At 46.8% G+C, this 20448-nt stretch overlaps 1 protein-coding gene across 1 annotated transcript in view; it reads right to left on the bottom strand.

The window, feature by feature from the left end:
• Positions 1-20448, bottom strand: part of PANX1 (pannexin 1) — a 43347-nt gene that overhangs the window by 8482 nt on the left and 14417 nt on the right. The window contains exon 2 of the mRNA XM_010973353.3: positions 10430-10569. Coding sequence (XP_010971655.2) covers positions 10430-10569 — 140 coding nt within the window. The remainder of the gene's footprint in view (positions 1-10429; positions 10570-20448) is intronic.

The following is a 20448-nucleotide window of genomic DNA, read 5'->3' as shown; positions in this document are numbered from 1 at the left end:
CTGCAAATCATTTCACTTCTCTGGAAGACCTTTCCCGACCCTTGGATTGGTCCCTTTCCGCAGCTCCTTAGAGTTGCAGTAACAGGAAGAGGCCACGATGGCCTGGAGTTGACACAAACGCCCACCCCAGCATCTCTGGGAGCCGGCAGCAGACCCAACACTGTGCTTCTCAGTATAAATTTCGATGTACAGAAAAGTTGCAAAGACGGTACCGAGCGTTCTCGAATAACCTCATCCAGTCTTCCCCGCTGTTGGCATCTTACAGCTCCATGTACACTTGTCCAGATGGAGCGACCACCGCTGGCACGTTACTGTTAACTACGTTTCAGGCTTTGCCTTGGACTTCCCCAGTGTTTCATTACTGTCTTCTTTCTGTTCCAAGATCTCGTCCAGGGTATCCATGGCATTTTGTTGTCACGTCTCCCTAGACTCCTTGGTTTGGCGACAGTTCCTCAGTCTCTCCTTGATTTTCGTGAAGAATAACGTTTTGTAAATGCACAAAATAACGCACAGATTCACGAAGGAAAGGGGTGATGCTGGCAGGCAGTTATCACAACATTAAAAGACATCAGCACATTTAACGGGATCTCACAGATGGTCCAAGGACACAGTAACTCTGAAATGAGGAGTAAAAAGTTCCCAAAGATACCTGTGACTTCTGTGGGTGACACAGGCACGGGGCACTGATACACTGTGTAGGCTGTCGCCTCCTTATACACTATCTTTTAATGTTAAGGTTCAGCTTGAAGTGCATACCAAACACAGCCGCCATGGGTGTTCTTATCCCAGTTCGGAGACTCCCTGATGCTCTCACGGAACCCACACTAGGAATTCCCACTCTGAGGGAAAGAGAAGTTGCACAAATGGGTCTGAGACTCTGCGAAGCCATCTCACCAGTGCAGTCACTTCCCTTCGGGGTTGTGGCACGGGAGGGGGGCTCTCAAAATTACGAACCCAGCTGGCAAAGAGCTGTGATGCAGTGACACACATGATAGGCTGGGATTAGCTGAATTTTGCCTACAGAATTCAGAGTTGGCTACAGCGGGAAGCAGTGTTCCCTCAATCCTAGCCCCCTCTGAGGGTGCCCATTAGTATGAAAAACGTCCCTGCATGATGGAGAGTTTGTGCTGCTTCCAGAACCAGAAGGACCAGGCATTTCTTTGGGAACCACAGAGGGAACACTAGGTCTAACTTGGGGCTGGGGAATATTTGTTTAAGTCACTTTTGTTTCAAAGCTATTTGAATAACAGCCTTTTACCAAACTGTTCTCCTGAATTAAAAAGTGACTGTTTAAAGCCTGTGGCAATTCTTCTCACATGCCAACACGGTGTGATAATTAGCACCAATAAACAGTTCAGCACGGCTCACTCGCTGCAATTAGGAAATGGATGTATAAAGGCATCATCCATGGGGCTTTTGCTTTCTTCTAAAACATCCGTGTACCTTGGCCACCTCTAGTGGAAGGTGGCTGCATGCCCCATTTCTTTTTTTTCTTCCACCGTTAAACCTCTTTTTCCTTTCCCGTCACAAAGAAAAAGGTGACTTTCAGCGAAATCTGCAACCAGCTGGTATTAAAGTGAATTCAACGGAAATAGGAATCTGAAAAAGTATTAAATTATAGTCCTTAAAACCCTTTTGTCCAAATAAGGAACGTGGAAAAGCTGCCGAGCTTTCTGAGTGCATCTGCTGGATGGGGAGCGGCTTTGCTCCTCAGCTGAGTCTGCTCCCAGGTAGATCTGAGATGCCTGGCGTCTCCCAAAGCCGTGACCACGTAATTCTGTACGATGTCTGTATTACTTAGTGCTGAGCTCTTCCAAAGCTGGTAAAGCTTTTCGAAGCAAGGTGGAACCAAGAAGTTGACATGTTTTCAGTCTACTTGCCTTAAAATTTTGTTTTGTTTCTGGCAAGGGCTGTAGTTAGGACAACAGAACCTCCAGACAGAAGGAAACCTGGACGGGATCCAGCCCAACCTGCTCAAGTCCTCTCTACCTCACTAAGGCAAAGATACGTCCAACTAGGACTGAACTGCTCCTCTCCTGAAATGGATGTGATTGCGTCTTACGGGACTTGATGCAGATGGGCAAATTCATTCAGAAACATAGCCTGCCCACCTGCCAGGTGCCAGGCAGTGGGCTGGGAACCTGGCCCACAGATGAAGTGCAGAGTCTGCCCCGGGACCACACAGGGGCCAGGTGGGAATACTAGCGAATGATCAAATACTCAAAACGTTAAGTACGACGGCCATAAAATATGTAGGTACCAAGTCCTGAGGGAACAGAAATGCCACCGGGGAGGTCAGAGAAGGCTTTGCAAAAGAGGTAACATCTGAGCTGTGCCTTAAAGTACAGTGAGGCCAAAAAAAACTTAAAGCACTATTGTGTTAAGACTCAGCTCTCTGTGGCCCTTCAGACATCCTCCTTCCTCTGCGTGGGATTCCTTCTCCCTGTCGGCCTGGTGAATGCGCACCCATAGGGGGCACCAAAGTAAACAAGCAAGCCCACAGGGGAGAAGGCAGTAAGGGTTGAGGCTGGAAGGGGGCGTCCTAGGTTGAAAACCTCATGTCCACCCAGAACATTGGAACATGATGTTTGTTGCCTGGAAATTGAGTTTTCACAGATGTAATTAGCTAAGATGAGGTCATTCCAACTTAGGGTGGGCCCTAATCCAGTGGCTGGTACCCCTCTAAGAGGGTCATAAGATGACCCAGAGACACACAGGGGAGGAGCCGTGTGAAGATGGAGGCAGAGGCTAGAGAGATGTCTCTCTAAGCCAAGGAACACCAAGGACTGCCCACCACCACCGCCAGAACCGAGAAGAGAGGCCTGCAACTGACTCTCCCTCTGAGCCCCAAAGAAGGAAGCTACCTTGATTTCCAGAACTACGAGAGAACACATTTCTGCTGTTTCAAGCTACCGACTCTGGTGATTTGCCACGGCAGTCCTAGGACTCTCCTACGGAGGTGAAGCAGGGACCAGATTATGAAACCCTCAGCTTTCACAGAATGGGAAGCCCCCGGTGGAGAACATGATGGAAATTTCTTTTAGAAAGATTATTACAGCAGTAGAGAAAGGAGCACCCTGGAGAGGAGGGACAAGGCAGGGAGTTACTGCAGCAGGGATGGGGGAAGTGGTCAGGACTGAGCTAAGGCCGCAGCAGTGGGGAGAGGGGACGACAGCTCTGAGAGCTACAGATGGTAACAGACCCCCCGGTGTCTGCTTGGAAGTGATGGATGGAAAAGGGGCAGAACTGAGGCTAATTCTGGGTTTCCAGCTTATGCAGGGGCGTGGGTGGTGGTACCATTAGTTGAAATGAATAAACGGGGAGGAGCAGAGTCAGCGCAGAGGGGAGTGAGGAGGGAGGCAGACCTAAGAAGATGAGAAAGTCTGAACACGAGACAGCTGGAGTCAACAGCATCCTGGTGAGATGTGTAGGAGATAACTAAAAATAAAGGAAAAAAATTTGGCCGTCCTTCCAGTTCAGGATTTTGGAGCATATAGACAGTCAAAGCTAAGAGTGTGGTTAGGACCATCCAAGGAGAAGGTGTAGAAGGAGACAAGAGAACCATGGAGGTTGTGAGACCCTAACATTTAAGGGTCGAGCAAAAAAGAGGGTTAGTCAGCAGGAAGCAGGTCAACCAAGAACAAATTCCACTGGGGGGGCAATAGATAGATTCACGGCAGATGTTTGTCCTTGGATGCATGTTGGCTGGACCGTAACATACTGAGAGATGACCTCGAATACGTGAAGTCCAGTGAGTGAAGGGCTCCCCAGACAGGCTAATGCATTCATTCCAGCAGCAGCTTACAGAGGACAGAGAAGAAAGATGGTAAGACATTCGATTCTGCACTCAAGGGAAGACACCCAAGGTAGCAGGCTTCGTGTCAGGTGACATTCTGGGAGGGACCTAGCAGGAGGGGAGCCCTGGACAGGAGAAGACGGCAGGCAGGGCATCTGTGTGTGACAGGAGTAAAGACTCCTGTTAACAGAATTACAACCAAGTGACAAGGAAGCAAGGAGAAACTTTCCTAAAGACCTGGATGGACACAGAATGGACCGCCCTGTGAGGCGGGGAGCTCCTGTTCACCGATCATCAGCGAACGCAAGTGGCTTTAGGACTCTTGACTGGGGGTGGGCAAGCTTTTTCCTGCAAAAGGCCAGTCAGTGTTTGTGAGCCACGTGGCCTCTGTCACAACTATGCGGCGGTGCCATAGTATAAAGGCAGACACAAGTAGTGTGTGTGTGAAGGGGTGTGGCTGTGTTCCAAGAAAATTATTTGCAGAAATGGGTGATGGGCTCTATTTGGCTGCAGCATGAATGTCAGTTTGCCAACCCCTGCCCTGGATCTCTGCTTCTCAGAGAGTGGTCCACAGCCAGGCACCCTCAGTATCACCTGGGCGCTTGTCAGAAATGTAGGACACAGGCCCCCGTCAGACCTGCAGAATCTGAGTCTACATTTCAACAAGATCTCCAGGTGATCTGCCGCCACACAGAGCTTGGGAAACACTGGTCTAGATGAGTGGTGTCCGCACTGGAACCCAAGCTGGGCCAGAATTTCCCCAGAAGTGGACAGAAACCACATTCCTGGACTTAACCCCACTGGATCCAACCGAGTAGTCTGGATGGGGCCCAGGACCCTGGATTTTCACACAGATAATGCTAAGGTTTGAAAAACCCTGGTCTGGAAGTCTCAGGGGACCCCTCCAATGCAGTTTCTATGAATCCATGTAAAGGAAATATAGAAAAGATTTGATGGCTCTGATCACTTTATTTTCTTCCTCTTATTGTGGTTTGGTTTTGTTTTTCTGTCAAAAATCTGCTTTTTGGTTTCAGGAGAAACCTGCCTACATCATGAACTTGAACAAAGAGAACACCCAAAAGGGCCAGTTCCCAAACAGTCCTAAAGCGCCACCTGCCGGTCCCCTTGAATGGACTCGCACGTCCACCAGAGACGCCTCAGTGGTACTAGAGGCCACCAGAAGTAAATGGAGTAGTAGGGAAGGAGATGGAAGAAGTAGGTGGGGAGGACAGCCTGACTTATACTACTGCCATAAACTACACCACTACACGCTTCCCTGGGGGTCTGTCCAAACTTCCCTCTTATAGGGGCACCAGCCATGTTAGGTTAGGGTCCTCCCTACTCCAGGATGACCTCCTCTTAACTAATGACATCTGCAACCACCGTATATGCAAATGAAGTCAGATTCTAGGGTATGGGGGTTAGGGCTTCCATGTATTGTCTAGGGGACATAACTGAACCCAGGACCCCACTCACATGAAGAGTTCAGCTAAGTCTGTCTCTCCTGGCAGCATCCGACACAGGCAGGCTATGATACTGACACAAACCTTTATCGGATACCCTGTCCTTCATTCATACAGAACATCCTTATCCTTCTCCCCACAACCCCCAGCCCTCTGTCTCCTGTGCCGACACCTCCTACTCCCCTGACTCTCAGTGGTGGCGCCCCTCAGGCCTCGCCCCCACCTACACTCACTCCCTAGGAGCCCTCCCACCAGCCCCACAATTTTAAATACCATCCTCTGACAGACCGCTGTATTTACGCCTCCACCCCACCCTCACATCTCCAGATGCCCGCTGCCTACTCGACACCTCCCTGGGCCATCAGGCTTCTCTGACTTCCCATGTTCAAGAAGAACTATTTGGTTTTCTTCCAAAACCTCCTTCCCCAGACTTCTTCAAAGTAACAAATGGCCTCACCTTTACCCAGTGCCGAAAACCTTAGTAGATAGCGTGTCCTTGACTCTGACCTTCCCCTCATCCTCCCATGTCGGATCAGCACATGTTGGCTCCACCTCCAATGATGGCCCGAATCTGTCTCCTTCCCACCAGCCCCACCACTGTCACCCAAGCCCGGGGGACGGCACACTGCTGCCATGGGCCAAATCCAGCCACAACCAATCGTGTACATGTCACCTAGCTCGGCAGGGTGGACTGCTGCAACAGTGACAGTGACCAGTGATGACAAAGACGTTTACTATCTGGCCCTTTACGGAAAGTCTGATCACCCCTGGTCTAAGCATTTGATATCACCTTTGACTACTGTTTAGTGTAATCGTCTAGTCGGCAATAAAACGCACCAGGCGATGCTCTCTGCTGGATCATTCTTTGACTTCTCAGAAATAACAGCTTCCCTTCTGTTTTGTTTCCTGATCAAAACTCTCACTCTGTGCCTACCATGTGGCTCTGTCCCGGCCTCTGAACATCATCACTGCTCACCATCACTGCGAATTAGCTCCCAGGAACACCAAGCTCACCTGCTCAGGGACCCGCAGTGGCTCCCATCCATCTCCAGCATTTATCCTGGACACCTTAGTTTTCAAAGATCCTCTTTAACTCTGGCCCGACCCTCCACAGTCAGTCAAAGCCCCATGGATCCCCAGCAGGGCAAGCCAACACCCTTCCTCCCCCCCAGAAGGTGCCTCACACCCTCCCCAGGAAAGGCATCGGCAGCCTCTCCTCTGCCTTATTTCCATCAGCATTTGAATACACTCAAAACTCTGTCATATTACAAAATCTTCCTGGACCCCAAACCTTCCCTCCAGTTATCATCTGGTCTGTTTCTCTCTCTTCCCTTTCTAGGAAGAGAGATTTTTCTGAAAAAGAAAAAAAAATCTGAAGAAATTATCTAATTATCTATTACTATCACTTTCTTTTTTTAAAATTGAAGTATAGTCAGTTTACAATGTTGTGTTAATTTCTGCTGTACAGCATAGTGATTCAGTTATACATGTTTTTATATACATATATTCCTTTTCATATTCTTTTTCATTATAGGCCATTACGAGGTATTGAATGTAGTTCCCTGAGCTCTACAGTAGGTCTTTCTGGTTTATCTGTTTCACATATAGTAGGCAGTATCTACAAATCCTGAGCTCCCAATTTATCCCCTCACCGCCTTTCCTCTCTGATAACAGTTTCTTTTCTCTGTGAATCTGTCTTTGTTTTGTAAATAAGTTCATTTGTGTCTTTTTTTTTTTTTTTTTTAAAGATTCCACATATAAGTGATATCACATGGCATTTTTCTTTCTGGCTTACTTCATTTAGTATCACAATCTCCAGGTCCATCCATGTTGCTGCAAATGACATTATTTCATTCTTTTTTTATGGCTGAGTAGTAATCCATTGTATAAATATACGACAACTTCTTTATCCAATCATCTGTCAATGGACAGTTAGGCTGCTTCCACATCTTGGCTATTGTAAATAGGGCATGTATTTTTTCAAATTAGAGTTTCTTCCGGATATGTGCCCAGGAGTGGGATTGCTGGATCACAGGGTAAGTCTATTGTCAGTTTTTTAAGGAATCTCCATACTGTCCGCACCAATTTACATTCCCACCAACAGTGTAGGAGGGTTCCCTGTTCTCCACACCCTCTCCAGCATTTATCATTTGACCAGTCACCTTCCTCACTTCCCTTTCACCCACCGCCATCTGGTGCCCACTCCTCCACAAAAATTCTTCCTCCAGAGTGACTAATGATTTCACCAAATCCGGAAAGTTTTGTCTCCCCTTTACTGCACTGTCTTCTTTGCAGCAGTATTTGACAAAGCTCACTGTCTGAAAACGCTCTTCCCTTGGTTTCTATGACAACCACATTCCTTTCTCCACCCAGCTTTCGGACTACTCCTTCTGTGTCTTCTTTGCACGTGTGTTCTCCCCACTGAACAGTGAGCTCCTGGAGGAGGGGGCCATGTCCTTGTGTGGCTCTCTGTTGACAAGCATTCTAGAATGTCTATGGTGGGCCCCCATTAACGTCAAAAAAATCAACTCTGTTACTCGTTCTTAGTCTGAGAATTTCCATTTCTCTGTGAAAGTCTCCATATTAATTCTTTGAACATAATATTAATGATTATTTAAAACATGTGCCTGACCAATCTCTTGTCTGGATCTCCTCTTCTAGTTCTGGGTTTTCTCGTACACTGTCATTTTTGACTGAGTGCAGAGCATTTACTCGTGAAGAACTGGAGGAAGAATCTGAAGCTCTGGGTGAAGTTACTTCCTCCAGAGAGGACTGGATTATTTTTGCTTCTGGCTGGCAGGTGGACGAGAGACACTAACAATTCTGTATCTCTTTAATTCAACTGATACTGAAGTGCTTTGACCCAGGACTCTAGTCCCTATGAAGGCTGGCTGAATTCTGGATCACCCCTCTCTCCTCAGCAATGACCTTTCAAGCCTGGGGCTGTTGACCAGGGTCCTTCCAACTTGGTCAGTCTCAATTTTAATTTTTGTCTCCAGCCCTGTGAATCTGGCAAGAGCTCTGCCCAGATCCTCAGCCAAACTTCCATCAAAACAAATTAGACTCCCATCACCAGAAAGAGAGCTCCTTAATCTCTAAGACTGAAAACTTAAGGCCTGGCTACCCAGGCTGTTGTAAAAGACTTCCCCTTCAACCTAGCAGGGGCAGTGGGAGCCCAGAGGCCTGATGCTTGTCTTACAGCCAGCAAACAGTCCTGTGACTCCTGGGTGTGACCTCTCAAGTTACCCTTATTCTACACGTAAAATGCATCTGGATCAAAGTCTCCGAGTTTCTTCCTGTTCAAAGAGTTTTGCAGTCTCTAACATCCCTGCCAACTCTTATATCAGACAATCCCAGAATATACATTCTTCTTTTGTGGATCCATCAATGCCCAGCAGAGCTACTGATGGCAACTTTCCATTCTCATAAGACCATTATAACACATGGACTTAAACTACAACAGCATGGATTTAGATTTGCAAACAAAGATGTCCAGTCTCTAGCACTGTACCCACTCATACTGAAGATCCGTATTATTTGCTGCCCTGGCAACTAAGCCATGCAAAGTTGATGAGGACCTAAATAGTGCTAAGGCTAAAAGTCAGAGAGAGGTCTGACCCCCAGAAAGAAAGAAGTCACTGTAGGACATGACTACACCGAACGGCAGGCAATACATAAACACGAGGGGTACAAGCCTGAGTCACAGCAAAGGACTTAAATTGCTCTTTTTAAAAAGATGGATGCTGACTCTGTGTTCAACAGGTCAAGGCAAAAGAGAGTCAAACACACTTTAGCCTTTTGCTTTTCAGAGGCTAACATCCCACGCTTTCCTCGGTGAGAAATACCCCAAGATATGCGAACACTGTGTTCATTTTTATGAAAGAACCAGTGGTTGAAAACACTCACAGGCTGAAACAAAGTTCAATTTTCCCAAGTGTAGAGAAGACCAAACAGAGTCCCTTCAGGATGCAGAGAACATTCTCCTGCACGAACCTGCCGACCCTGGCCCAAGTTCCAGGCTGCCCCGCCTCCGTGTGCCCCGCCCCAACACCCTCCACCCCAATCAGGGGGCTCCTCACCTGCTCCCCTTCTCTGAACGACACTGGTGTCTCCTGGGTAGCGTCTGCCCTTCCTCACAGCCTGTGGACTCATCAGAAAGCAAAAGGGTCTATTCCAAACGCTGGGCCGCAGCCAACACCCCAGACAAATTCATCCCTGGGCTTCCTGATGCCCCGGTAACACACATTGGCTAGATGCTACCAACCTCTATGTTGGCCCTTACTTTTTCCCAACAGACCGTGTGTGTGGTGGGAAGGGAGCCGGCCGACTCTGGCTGAGTCCCAGCTCTACCACTCTCTAGCAAAGTTCATGTAGACATCCAAAATGTACTGGGAGCCTCCTATGCTTCAGACTCTGCTGGACATCAAAGGTACAAGCATGACTGACACACATGAGGGGCTGGCCATAATGGAGTTTAAAAAAAAAAAAGAGTGCCTCAGTTTCCCGACCTGCTAAAGGGAGGTGCTGGACCAAGTAATCTCTGAGGTTCCTGGTTTTTTTTTAAAAATTGAAGTACAGTTGACTTACAATGTTATGTTAGTTTCTGGTGTGCAGCATAGTGATCAGTTATACATCTATATATATACTTTTTCATTATAGGGTACTCCAAGCTATTGAATATAGTTCCCTGTGCTGTACAGTATGACCTTGTTGTTTTATGTTATATATAGTAGTATGTATCTGCAAATCTCTAACTCCCATTTTATCCCTCCCCTCCCCTTTGGTAACCATAGTTTGTTTTCTATGTCTGAGTCTGTTTCTGTTTTATAAATAAGTTCATTTGTGTCATTGCTTTAGATTCCTCATATAAGTGGTATTATATGATTATTTGTCTTTCTCTGTCTGACTTACTTCACTTAGTATGATAATCTCTAGGTCCATGCATGTAGCTGCAAATGGCATTATTTTCGTATTTTTTTGTGGCTGAGTATATTCCACTGCGTATATATTCTGAGGTTCGCTTTGATGTTAACATGCCGCAGTTGTATGATCTGAGCTACAGCCCTGGTTGGCCACACACATCTGTGTGGCTGTGGACTGGCACAGCCTCTCAGAGCCCCGGTTCCCACATCTATCAAGCGAACAGGTGAGATCTGGTGTCCCCAGTTACCTTATGCAGGCACAATGGGAGGTTTTCAGAGTCGCCCCGCAAGGAGTCCTTCTGCTGGACGGCCGCCCAACAATAAGAGTCCACGAAGGAAGCCTGACGCCACGAGAAAGAACTGGGGGAGAAGCAGCTTATCTGGGTACCTGAGAAACAAGAAAAGATTGTCCCAAGTGAATGAGAGCACAGGTTTCTGGACCCTTCCCGCTCCTCCTGTCTCTCCCTCCCTGCCTTGGGCTTTCAAGCGTTAGCTAAGTCAGCGACCACGACAGGAGTGAAACCAGCATCGAAACCAAACCCCCAAGTCTGCAGTAAAGCTGAGTGTCTGCGAGCTTTCTGGCCAATGCCAGTCATGACAGCAGCTTGGGCTCAGAGGTGGGGAAACTCCTGAAAGAAGTGAAACCATCACAAAAAGGAAAAGTGGGCAGGAAAGGAACCAGAGCCCCAAACATGCAAAGGAAACGCGCAGAGTTGGTTTAGTTCAGGGTGAGGACTGAGAGGAGAAGGACTATAGGGTGGGGAGGGGACGGGAGGAGGAGGGTCGATGCAGAAAACTGGACCCAGAAAAGGCATCCTTTTTAGAACAAAGAAACAGAACATTCAGCCCGAGGAAGGGAAGGCTGATGGAACATCTGGTAAACATCACTGAATGGCAAATCAGCAGTTTTTCCATCTCATCTCAGAAAAGAGAAGGCACGGGCCCAAACTGCAGCCCAAGTGGTTTACATTCAGAAGGCAGATGCTTGAGACCGCAAACCTGCAGACAGGGAGACGGGTGCTGCACGGGGAAGCGAGAGAGCTGGGTCCCACTAACACGCTCTTCTGGAAAGGGGCTCTGGGCTTGGGTTCTCTCCTCTGCAAATGCTACTATGACTTACTCCCTGGAAGATGCTTCCTGCTCCTGAGTGCCTGTGTGCTCCTGACTCATACGGGCCAACACCTGGGAAACTGGCCAACAGGACTTTTGGAGTGCAGGGCTGAAGCCGTACCCCGCCCCTCACCAGCAGACAGAGGGTCTAGCGCTGAGCCACTCCTGGCAGCGTGGAGCCCAGCCCCAGCCCTCTGTCCCATCAAGCACGACCAGGAGCGTGTGTCTGTCCCGGGCACCGGGGCCAGCTGCTGAGGGACGGTGGGTACACTCTCCTGCCCATCCTGCACAGAGAGAGTGCTAAGTGCTTGGGCTCCGACGTTAGCTGTACGTAAGCGTAACTCTGCCACTCATGGCTGGGTGACCTCAGGTCACTTACCTCCCAAAGCCAGGGATCTCTAAATGGGGGTGACATTAATGTCTACATTCTTAGCAGAGTCCGTGGTTCCCAGCAGGTGCTCACTAAGTGTTACATTCCTCTATACGAAGTGGCCAGCAGATTCTGTTACAGCTTTAAAGATGGGGATGTGCCCACCAATCTCCCTTCCCACCTCGTAGAGAGGACAGGACAGCAGGAAGACACTGAGCTGGACTTCCCTAGTCCCTTTAGGAGGGATATAAAAAGCCTTAAAGAGTCGCCTTCCTCTGGGGCAGGGTTGGCCCTGACAGTTGTGGCAGGAGAGAGCAGTGACAAGGATGCTATTGGAGGGTAGATTCTTGTGGTGAATGGGGGTGCAACGGGCCAGGCTCTGAGAACCCTCTCTTCCTCATCAAGTGCCTTGATGCCCACAGACATCAAGAAAGGGCTTCTCAGCAACAGTCCGTGGAGATCACTGTGAAAAGTCACACGCCATAAGAGAGTGTTCTGTCATCGGGTAAGTTCCTGCCAACCAGGGATGGCTTACATAAGTGTTGGGGATGGCAAAGACATTTAAGGTGCCTTCCAACTCAATCCATTAAACTTGAGTTCTTACATTTTATAAAGAGCAGAGCAGTCAGGACAGCGCAGGACCCCGGGCTAGCCTCACTTTGCTCTTACATCAGCATGTCTTTGTCAAATGCCTCCTATGAGGTCCCAGACACCAAGGCCTACTGAGCGTAACCACACAGACTGTGAGAGGGACAGACCGGCCCTGGGTTATAAATGGACGGTTGCTGGCAAGTTGCTTGCTTGGCAACATCTGTCCAAACATGTCCTCATGAAAATGGACCATCCTGTTAGGATTTGATGGAAATCTGTCTGGCCCGTAAGTTCCTAAGATACAGTCTTCATCGTGCATGTGTTTAACACGCAGTAACATTCTTCTCACAGGAAAAGTCTCAAGTCGTCCTGGGACCTCAGGGCCTCCCCCAAGGGAGTGGCAGAAACGGAGCATAAATAACCAAACTTTTCACACCAAAGGTTTTTGTAAAAGAGGAAGAAAGGAAATATAACTGAGTCTATGGACAGAGGCCAAGGACTGAGCTCGTAAGAAAATGTTCCTCTGCTGGAATAGAAGGTCAGAAGGGAAGACAGCCAATAGTCACAGGACAGCAGGTCGCCCTCACAGCCAGATCGACGAGGGAGGAGGGTAGCTAGCTCGGTCTTATCTTCATTGTACCCTGAAGGAAACTGAAGCTCAAAGCAGTTCAGCAATCCCCTACCGAAGGAAGCAAATGGTAGTGCCAGAATTTGAATCTGTACCTAACTCTCAGTCTCTTAAAACACTCCCCTCTGGACCAGCGACTGCAGCGAGGCTGTGCTGGAGGAGGTCTGAGGAGCCAGAGCCCTGCCGGAGGGGGCTGGTTGGAACAGGTGATTCCTCCAACTGACCAGGACGGGCAGAGCCTCCCAGATGGCCGTCGAGGACAAATCCAAGGAAAGAAACAGATCAAGCCCCAAGTACTGGGTATTCCCAGGCCGGAAACAGGAAACAAAAGAAATGAAAGCCAGGCAGGGGCAGGAACCACACGGGGAGTGAAGGGCAGGGGTGAAGGTGCAGGAACCCGCACAAGCCAGGCTGTGCAGCCCGACACCATCACTCAGCCCAACCTACAGGCACCCGTGTCGGGACACTCAGCTGCTGCCGTGGGGCAAGGATGCTCAGGGCCTGGACCATCTTGACTCTCCAAATGTAGTGCCACATCCTTTATCTCATTTACTCTTCAAAATAATATTGGGTGATTTTTTAATGTATAAAAATATCTTATCACTATGTTGTGCACCAGAAACTAATACAGCGTTGTTGGTCAATTATACTTAAAAAACAAATAAACAAGCAAACAAATGCACAGGAAAAAAGATCAGATTTGTGGTTACACCACCAGAGATGGGGGTAGGGGGCAGACTGGATAAGGGCAGTCAAATGGACAAACTTCCTGTTATAAGATGTACTAGGGATGTAACGCAGAACATGATAAATATGAACACTGCTGTGTGTTACACAGGAAAGCTGTTAACAGAGCAAATCATAAGAGTTCTCATCACAAGGAAAAAATATTTTTTCTTTTATTTTGTATCTTTAAGAGATGATGGATGGTCACTAAACTTACTGTGATCATCATTTCACGATGGATGTAAATCAAATCATTACGCTGTACACCTTAATCTTAGACAGTGCTGGATGTCAACTATATCTCAGCAAAACTGGAAGGAAGAAAAAGTAATATGGGAAGGTAAACAGATGTCCTCGGCATTTTCCCAGTAGTCTCCCAGTGAAGAGAGCTTTCAGTCTCTCTCCACTGCACCTGTTTAAACTGTTGCCACGTTACTCATCCTCAAGCTCAGTTTTGACCTTGACACTAAGCTTGGCTCAAGGTTTTTCCCTGGTTCCCCAAAGCCCAGGGGACAAACCCAAACTGATGCTCCAATCCATCCCCGTTGCTGCTGTGGCTCGCACAGCCCCGGTCTGTTCCTCAATCTGTGCCGCTCCTCACACCACCCCCTCCGCCTGGAGGGGCCTCTCTCCAGTACTTGTTGAAGTCAGTGCCCCTCCACGTCCACCTCCATGGCCGTCTTTCTACGCCCAGCTCAAGACATCACTCTCTCCGTGAAGCTTCTTACCCACTGGCCTCCCAGAGCCCTTTAAAGCCACCAGAGACATGCTGATGATTACCTTCAACCACGTGTGTGCGAATGTCTTATCTCCTCTAGTAATATCTCAACTCTTGGCTGGCTGGGTGAACAGACACACAGACACTCACTCACACTACCCCCCCCCTCTCAACTTCACACAGTAACCCCTGTATCAACTAAATAATACCTGTCTGGCTGCTTGAAACATCCTCAAAGACTATGATAAACAGCATCTCAATTAACGGTCACGTGTCCCTGTAAGACACCACCATCCCGGCTGGCAGAGATCCCCAGCCAGGGCCCCCGGCTCTTCCCGCTCCGTTCTGCTGTGTGTTGGCTGAATGAGAGCACTCTGATTTCTAGGGGGGCAGCTTTGGGGAGACCTGCACTGCCTTTCACAACTGCACAGAAATTGAGAAATGTGTTTCGATTTTGCACCAGGAGTAACAACACTACTTCCGTCTGGCTGAGAGTGCAGAGAGCACCGTGGGCTGTCCCTACGGGTCTGGCCCAACACAACAAAAGATCACGAGGAGGACCTGGGCCCCGCGGAAGCAGCTGCAGCATCTGCTAAGAAGTGACCCACATCACAGACATCCCCCGGCCCATCCTCTGCGCCTTGGCCTGGAGCCCAGGCCGCGGGGCACACCTGTGCTCGGAGTGGCAGCCCAGCGAAGACGTGCACCGGAACCCCCGGCACAGCTGGTGGAGAGCCAGGGGGTGACGCGGCACCGGAGGCAAGGAGGCGGGCCGGCCCAGCGCCACCAACTCCAGCTCGTGCAAGGCTCTCTGCTCCCCGAACCACCTCACCAAGAAGGGCTTTGGCCTCCTTTTGCTGTCCCTCTCTTTTTGAGAAGCTTTCTTTTCTTTCCGATGCATTACTCTCACCCAGTTGGTTAGGAGGGCCCGCCAATAAAAGGCCATGAGTTCTGAGAGAGCCCCCTGGCATCTCCTCACAGACATATCATCCATTCTCCCTCCCTGAGGGCTGGGTGGGAGGAAGTTTTCCCACTTTTATTGCTTCTGCATTTAAATGCTAAATGCAACTGTGAGTAGGGCGGGAATCTGGCTTCCTGAGAAGTTAATGAAACTCATCAAAGCCCAACACAACACCAAGAGAAAGATCTAGTTAACTGCCTGCGACAACTTTAAAGGAACTTTCAAAGGGAAGAGACTAAGCTGGTAACCAGCACACTGAGGAGACCAGAGAACCACCCCTTGCTATCTACTCTGACCCCATTTTAAAGACAGGGGGATCAATTAGGACCTTGGAATTAGCACATACACACTACTGTATAGAAAATAAACAAGTTCCTACTGTACAGCACAGGGAACTACATCCAATATCTTGTAATAACTTGTAAGGAAAAAGAATATGAAAAAAAAGAGTAAACTTGTATAAATGAATTACTATGCTGTACACCAGAAACTAACACAACACTGTAAATCAACTATACTTCAATTAAAAAAATTTTTTTAAAAAGACAAAGAAAGTGAAGCCCTGAGCTCCCACGGTGAGTGGGTTACAGAGCTGAGACACAAACACAGGTCTCAATCTTTACCTTCCAAACACAAGAAAGAGGAGGTGAGAAGCACAGGTTATAAAAGAAAGCTGGGTCAGAGAAAGTCAAAACAGAACAAAGGAGACAGGAAAGATTCAGAAAATTGCGGGGGGTGGCTGTTCTGGGAGGCAGAAACGGAAAACAGGGTATAATAATGACTCTATCAGTCGCACTCATTACTACTGATAGAGCATTTTAAAAGTTCACAAAATGTTTTCATTTTTCAAAACAAAAAGTTCTACTTCACTTTATTGTCAATTACACACACACACACACACACACACACACACAGAGCACACATATATACACACACATAGGGGAGATCCAGGTAGATCATAATACAATCTACAGGCCACTAAACTTAAAAGTTCTGGCTCTGTCTCAAGGTTGCCAAAACAAAACAAAACAAAACCCTGAAAACGACTCTATTATAAACTCTCAAGTTCTGTGAGAATAGTCACTTTAAAAGGACCCTGATTGTGTGGCATAGAAAGATGGGTAGTAGTCAGCGCTTAAAAATAAACACCGACTAGTAACAAGTGCTCATAAGGATGCAACAAGTCTGAATCTGTTTCAAGTACCTCTGACTCCAACATAAGACCAAACGAAGTCTGCCCCAAAGGATCCTTTCTTGTCAGATACTCAGAGATCGCACCCAGGATAAAACAGAGTGAAATTCTAATAATCTCAGGATAACTTCTCTTTCTAAAAAAGAGTCAAATTCCTCCCTTTCACCTCTCTCCAGTCGACTTCAACCCAAGTCCATCTCCAGCTTCAAACACAAGCAAATAAATTCTGCAAGTTCCAAACTGTCCATACTGCCTTCAGGTTTGCTTTGCAGGAACTGACCCCAAGGTACACAAGGTGTCTTAAACCAGTGCAAAAGCAGAAGTGCTCTCTGTAGCCCAAACTGAAAAAAGCAAAACTGAATTGGAATGGTAGTTTTCTTTTCCTTTAAACCAAGGTGACTCACCAGTTCTCTTTTTTCCCCACAGCTAAGTCTGGCTTTTAAAGAGAACCCAACCAGAACTAATGCGTGCTCCTCCATCAGACAGGCACACTCAAATGTTATCTTCCAAACAAGTCTCAGGAAGTCCACAGAAACTTCACTGCCCACCCCACGTTGTGCAGAGCAATCAACAAGTGCTTGGCATCTCAGCATTGATGGTTTTCCACTTCTGGGTCTAACAAATTAGACAAAGGCCCCTTGGTGCACAACACTCTCGCTAAACGAGGGGAAGAACTGCCTGACCTAGTGACAACAGGGTCCAGGATGTGTGACTCCAGGGCAGACAGCCAAGAGAACATACAGTCAAGCTGGCGAGCCTCCAATGGGACCTGCAGGGCTCTTTTAATCCAATCAAGAATGATGGTGTATGACTGGATAAAGAAGTTGTGGTATATTTATACAATGGAATACTACTCGGCTATAAAAAAGAATAAAATAATATCATTTGCAGCAACATGGATGGACCTAAGTGAAGTGAGCCAGAAAGAGAAAGAAAAATACCATATGGTATCACTCATATGTGGACTCCTTAAAAAAAAAAAAGGGCACTATGAACTCATCTATGAAACAGAAAGAGACCTGCAGACATAATAAACAATCTTATGGTTACCAGGGAAAGGGTGCGGGAAGAGAGAAACTTGGGAATTTGAGATTTATAAATGTTAGCCACTATAAATAGAAAACGAATGTATGTATGTATATGCATGACTCAGACACTGTGCTGTACATCAGAAATTGACACATTGTAACTGAAGGCAATTCAATAAAAAAAATAAAATTTAAGTAAAAGAATGATGGTATAAAAAATACAACATTAAATAGCCTGCTCAGTGGAAGAGCAGAAGCAGAAAGGAAGCCAGATGGAGACCACAGCTCCAAGGAACCAGGAAGCCAGCATTATATCCAGAAGAACAGACTGGACAGCTCAGTAGTGGTTTGAGGGGTTGCTTTCCTACAGAGGAGAATCAAGTCCCTTAGCACACCCAGAACATCTACACCCAAAAGAAAAACTTGTATCAATCCAGTGTAAAACCTGACAAATGTTCAGTGAATAAAATTTCAATGACCTAGGTACCAGGGAAAAAAGATATAAAAACTTAAGTGTTCTAGTAAAGATGCAAAAAAAAAAAAAAAAAAAAAGACTCAATGTATTTAAACATTATTTTCTTTCTTTCAATTTTTACCATCTGAGATTAACTAGCTCAAACATACAGAAAAATACAGTAAATGACATAAAACATCTAGGAGCTTAAAGCAACACTGACCTTTTGCTTTATTTACCTCCTCTCTTTTTTTAAATTAAAGATTTTATTTGGAAATTTTTTCAGACCTACAGAAAAGTTACAAGAACAGTACAATGATGTTCAGCCATTCAAAAGGAAATCCTGCCATTTGTGTCAATATGGATGGCCTCTGAGGGCATTATGCTAAGCGAAGTAAGTTAAGACAAAGACAAATACTTTCTGATCTTATTTACATGTTTTATCTAATAAAACCGAACTCACAGAGACACAAAATAGATTGACAGAGGCTGGGCTTAGAGGGTGAGGGTACGTGGTCAAAGGTAAAAGCTTCCATTATAAGTTCTGAGGAGTAATGCACAGCACAGTGACCACAGTTAACTACACCGTACGGTGTATTTGAAAGCTAAGCAAGCAGATCTTAAAAGCTCTCATCATGGGAAAGGGAGGCAGGGCTCAATGGTAAAACGTGCGCTTAGCACGCACGAGGTCTTGGGTTCAATCTCCAGTACCTTTGTTAAAAAAAAATAAAAAATAGACAAAAGTTCTCATCACAAGAGAAGAAAATTTTAACTATGTAAGGTGACGGATATTAGCAAAACATACTGTGGTAATTATTTCTCAATACAGGCGTATATCAAATCATTATGTTGTACACCTTCAACTTACACAATGTTATATGTCAATTACAGCTCAATAAAGTGGGAAAAAAACCCCAAATCTGTAAACGTGTATAAAATACAGTATCACCACAAAAAATAACATTACAGTGAAATATGACATTGTCGACATTCTGCCACATGTCCTCCCTCTGTATCTGTGTGTATATAATATACACATTTCTTTTCTGAAACACTTGAGAGTAAGCTGCAGAGATTGTGAGCCTTTTCTCTCAGAAGTGTGTACCTTCTAAAACAAGATATTCTCTTACATATGCAATTACTAAAAAGGAACCCAAGTAAACAAATAAAAAACCTGATACAATACTGCTATCTATATTCAGATTTCCCAAGCTGTAGCAATTTTCCCCCTCTAATCAGGATCCAATCCATTTAGACATCATGTCTCTCCAGACACTTTATCCTGGAAAAGTCCCACAGCCTTCTCTGGCACTCAAGACCCTAACACGAGCAAGCAGCACAGACCCTCTGGTTTGTGCAACACTCCTTCGTTTGTGTTTGTTGTTCTCCGGGCTCTGATCCAGGTTCTGCATTAGAGGCAGTGATCCCATGGAAGGGCTGTAGGTCCTCCAAAGGACACTTCTGGAGGCGCCTGATGACAGTTTCCCCACAACGGCTGATGTCCCCTAAGATGGTCACTAGGTTAAGGTGCCATCTGCCAGGGTTCCACTGTAAAAGCACCTTCTTGCCTGAGACGTACGTGGTCTCTGCCTCTGACACTGTGTAAGTTTCCCCAGCAAACTTTCACCCAGGGGTGAATCAAATACTTCAGCAGTGGCTACAAAATGCAGATTTCCCAACTTTATCCTTCCCTGTACATTTATTAGGTGGCATTTGACCAAAAAAAGGAACTTCCCCTTCACTGCATTTTTTTTTTTGCATCAACATGGACTCACGAACAGTCTTCCGTTTCATAACTCATTATTCATTTTGACGCTCAAACGATTTCAGTCAAACTAGCCCCTGTGTCAAAACATGCTCCCTTCGGTTTCTGAGCACTTCCACACTTCCTGGCACAAGACGTTGTGGGCTTGCTGTGTACTCTCCCGGCCCCAGCCCTGCAACTGGCCTTTTCTCCAAGGAGCCCTTGGTTCCTTTGAATGGGTAATAAAATTTTAAAACCACAATTTGGATGCTAGCTGTGCTCAGTGCCACTGGGATGTCACTGCTCCTAAGCTCTTTCAGCAGACACAGTTAGGAAGTCAGTTTGCGAGAGAGAGAGAGAGAGAGAGAGTGTGAGTTTATGCTAAGACTTCTACTTCCCATCCAACACCTTTGGGGTCTTCCTTGCCTTCCCCCATTTCATGTTTCTATCTTCTTTCCTGCAGTGAGATCTTTAGCTCCCAAATACATCAGCAGTAGTTACTCCTCTGCTCAGTCCTCAAATTCATGCAAAATGATTTCAGAATGTTCAAAGCAAAGACACCTTCTGATTTTCATTTTAAAAGGTTCACTCTGGACGCTATGTCAACAGCTGGCCATTTGGGGTCAAGAACAGAAGCAGAGACCAGTCAGGAATCCACTGCAATGGTCTAGGTGAGACACACTATGAAGAAGCAGTCACAGCACACGTGTGCCTGGTCTCTTCCATCACCTCTAGTCCTAGCCTG

This window comes from Camelus bactrianus, chromosome 10 (assembly GCF_048773025.1).
Source record: "Camelus bactrianus isolate YW-2024 breed Bactrian camel chromosome 10, ASM4877302v1, whole genome shotgun sequence".
NCBI classification, from domain to species: Eukaryota; Metazoa; Chordata; class Mammalia; order Artiodactyla; family Camelidae; genus Camelus; species Camelus bactrianus.
The sequence above is the reverse complement of the archived record's forward strand: the minus strand, read 5'-3'. Positions and strand labels throughout refer to the sequence as shown.